Below are 2,014 nucleotides of genomic sequence, written 5' to 3'. Positions count from 1 at the left end.
AGTACCCCGGCTGATTTCCTCTCCTGCTTCAACTTTGCACCTGCGACACTTTCAAGGGAGAGGACAATTAGTACCACAGGCATCGGGGATTCCGAAGATTATTCGCCAGAATTATATCAGATTCGAATGTCAGCTGAAGTAACTACTGGGTTTTAACCGCTGACAGCTGGGCCGTGGGTGGCGAGTACGCATGCGGAGGAGATGCAATTTACCTGGTCAGTATCTGTCGAACCAGGTGGTGAAATCCAACAGTTCCTGCTCCTCTGAGCTTAGGTGCTCGTAGCTCCCTTCGTCTGAGGAGTAACTGGAGCGAGGCGATTCCGGATCGGCCGAGTAGGTGTTGGAGATTGTCGGCGACGGCACCCCGCACTGAAACGCGGCCGACACCGCGTCGTGCTCGTCCAGTAGCTGCTGCAGGGCGCGGATATACTCCACCGCCGACCGCAGAGTCTCCACTTTGCTCATCTTCTTGTTGGCTGCGCCGTTGGGAACGTGCTGGCGCAGCGTTTGGAAGCCCATGTTGACCTGCTTGACCCGGTTCCTCTCGCGCTCGTTGCGCCTGGCGACCGCCACGGGCTGCTGCTGCGGGATGGTGTAGCCGAGTCCGTTGAAGCTGAGCCGCCTCTTGCACCGGAGGAGCTCCGGCGAGCTGGAGCGCTGTCTTTTCAGCACTTTGCTTTTGCTCTGGTGACTCGTCGCGCTGGAGACGCCGCACTCCTGGGCAGAGGCTTGCAGCGTGATGGTGGCAGCACGCCCCTCCGAGAGTCCGAAAGAGTAAGCACCTTGACTCATCTGCGTCGTCGTGATGGTGGTGCTCTGCATTTTGCAGAAAAGGAAATGTTGACTTTCGAAGAAGGGATGCACAGACGCACCCTCACACACGGGAGAGAGAAAAAAAAAACGAAAACAAATGAAAGAGTTGGCAATTGACTGCTCTCGTGTGCGCTTCCCGTGGGGCGTGTGGCTGGAGCGCACGGTGGACTTGGATCCAAACCCTAATAGCACCTACTCCACTCGCTGATCTGATGCAAACTTTGGCAGCACTCCTCTTTTTCAACACGCGCCCTACACCCCACCCCTTCAGAGTTGCACGCTTCCCGGGAAGGCCCCGCCCCGCTGTGCGATTCTTCTGCTCACCGGCATCGCGAGCCAGGCGCGTGGCTCGGGGAGCTCAATAAACAATCCAGCGCTTTCACGGCACCGGGAGCACGCGCTGTGCTCATTTACATTCCAATATACCTAGCCTGAAAGCCCATTGGCTGATTCAAACGGTCTGCGACCGGGTGAAAAAAAAAAAGAGTGAAAGAGAGAAAGGGAAAGAAAGAAAGAAAAATAGGGGAGAGAAAAGTGAATGGTTTGGTTCTCTGAAATGTCTTTTGAATTTGACAATGTACCCCTGGCAAGACTTCAAATTATCAGTGTCTGTCCAATCCCCCCCCACCCCCCCCCCAGCCTTCTCTCAGCCTTTTAAATATAAAATACCAAAGACGTTCTCTCGGGTATCCCGGTAACTGCCAGGGAAAAGGAAATAACTGGCAAGCGTGTCCCTCTATAGAATAACTGCTCCTTATAGACCTCGCTTTAATTTTAAGGTAAATATCCTATTAGTGGCATTTGTCGCGAGCCACAGTGGGCTATCGCATCTCTCCCGTGCGCGGGCGGCTAAGGTGCGCGCAGTGTGCGCGCAGCCAAGAGCAAAAACAATGCGCGGTCACATGCAAAACGTTCTCACCGTGAATTCCCGGGAGGCGCATTTTTGCATCAATTTCTCAAACGGGTGTCGTTGCTCTATGTTATAGGGCATACATTTTTATGATAATTTCGATAGCCATTTTCTAACAACTGGATAAAATAATGGTAATTTAGATCATATATATGTGATCTAAACATATATGCAGAAAATATATGGATTTTCTAAATTCATATATTTTTTTCACGGTTTATATTTACCAGGTTAGAGCCTACTATGTATTTTGCACTCACAATTCTCTCCTCCCTGCATTTGGGCGACCAT

The 2,014-nt window shown here is 51.7% G+C and overlaps 1 protein-coding gene across 1 annotated transcript; it reads right to left on the bottom strand.

Annotated features, from left to right (window-relative positions):
- Positions 1–216: 216 nt before the first annotated feature.
- ascl1b (achaete-scute family bHLH transcription factor 1b) lies at positions 217–981 on the bottom strand. Its single transcript, XM_061221071.1, has one exon. The coding sequence runs from the start codon at positions 820–822 to the stop codon at positions 217–219; it is 606 nt and encodes a 201-aa protein (XP_061077055.1). The 5' UTR covers positions 823–981.
- Positions 982–2,014: the final 1,033 nt, after the last annotated feature.

This window comes from Conger conger, chromosome 15 (genome assembly GCF_963514075.1).
Source record: "Conger conger chromosome 15, fConCon1.1, whole genome shotgun sequence".
Classification (NCBI taxonomy): Eukaryota; Metazoa; Chordata; class Actinopteri; order Anguilliformes; family Congridae; genus Conger; species Conger conger.
The sequence above is the reverse complement of the archived record's forward strand: the minus strand, read 5'-3'. Positions and strand labels throughout refer to the sequence as shown.

Bases quoted from the DNA above. Each gene is read 5' to 3' on its own strand.
- ascl1b (XM_061221071.1), bottom strand. From the start codon at position 822: ATGCAGAGCACCACCATCACGACGACGCAGATGAGTCAAGGTGCTTAC.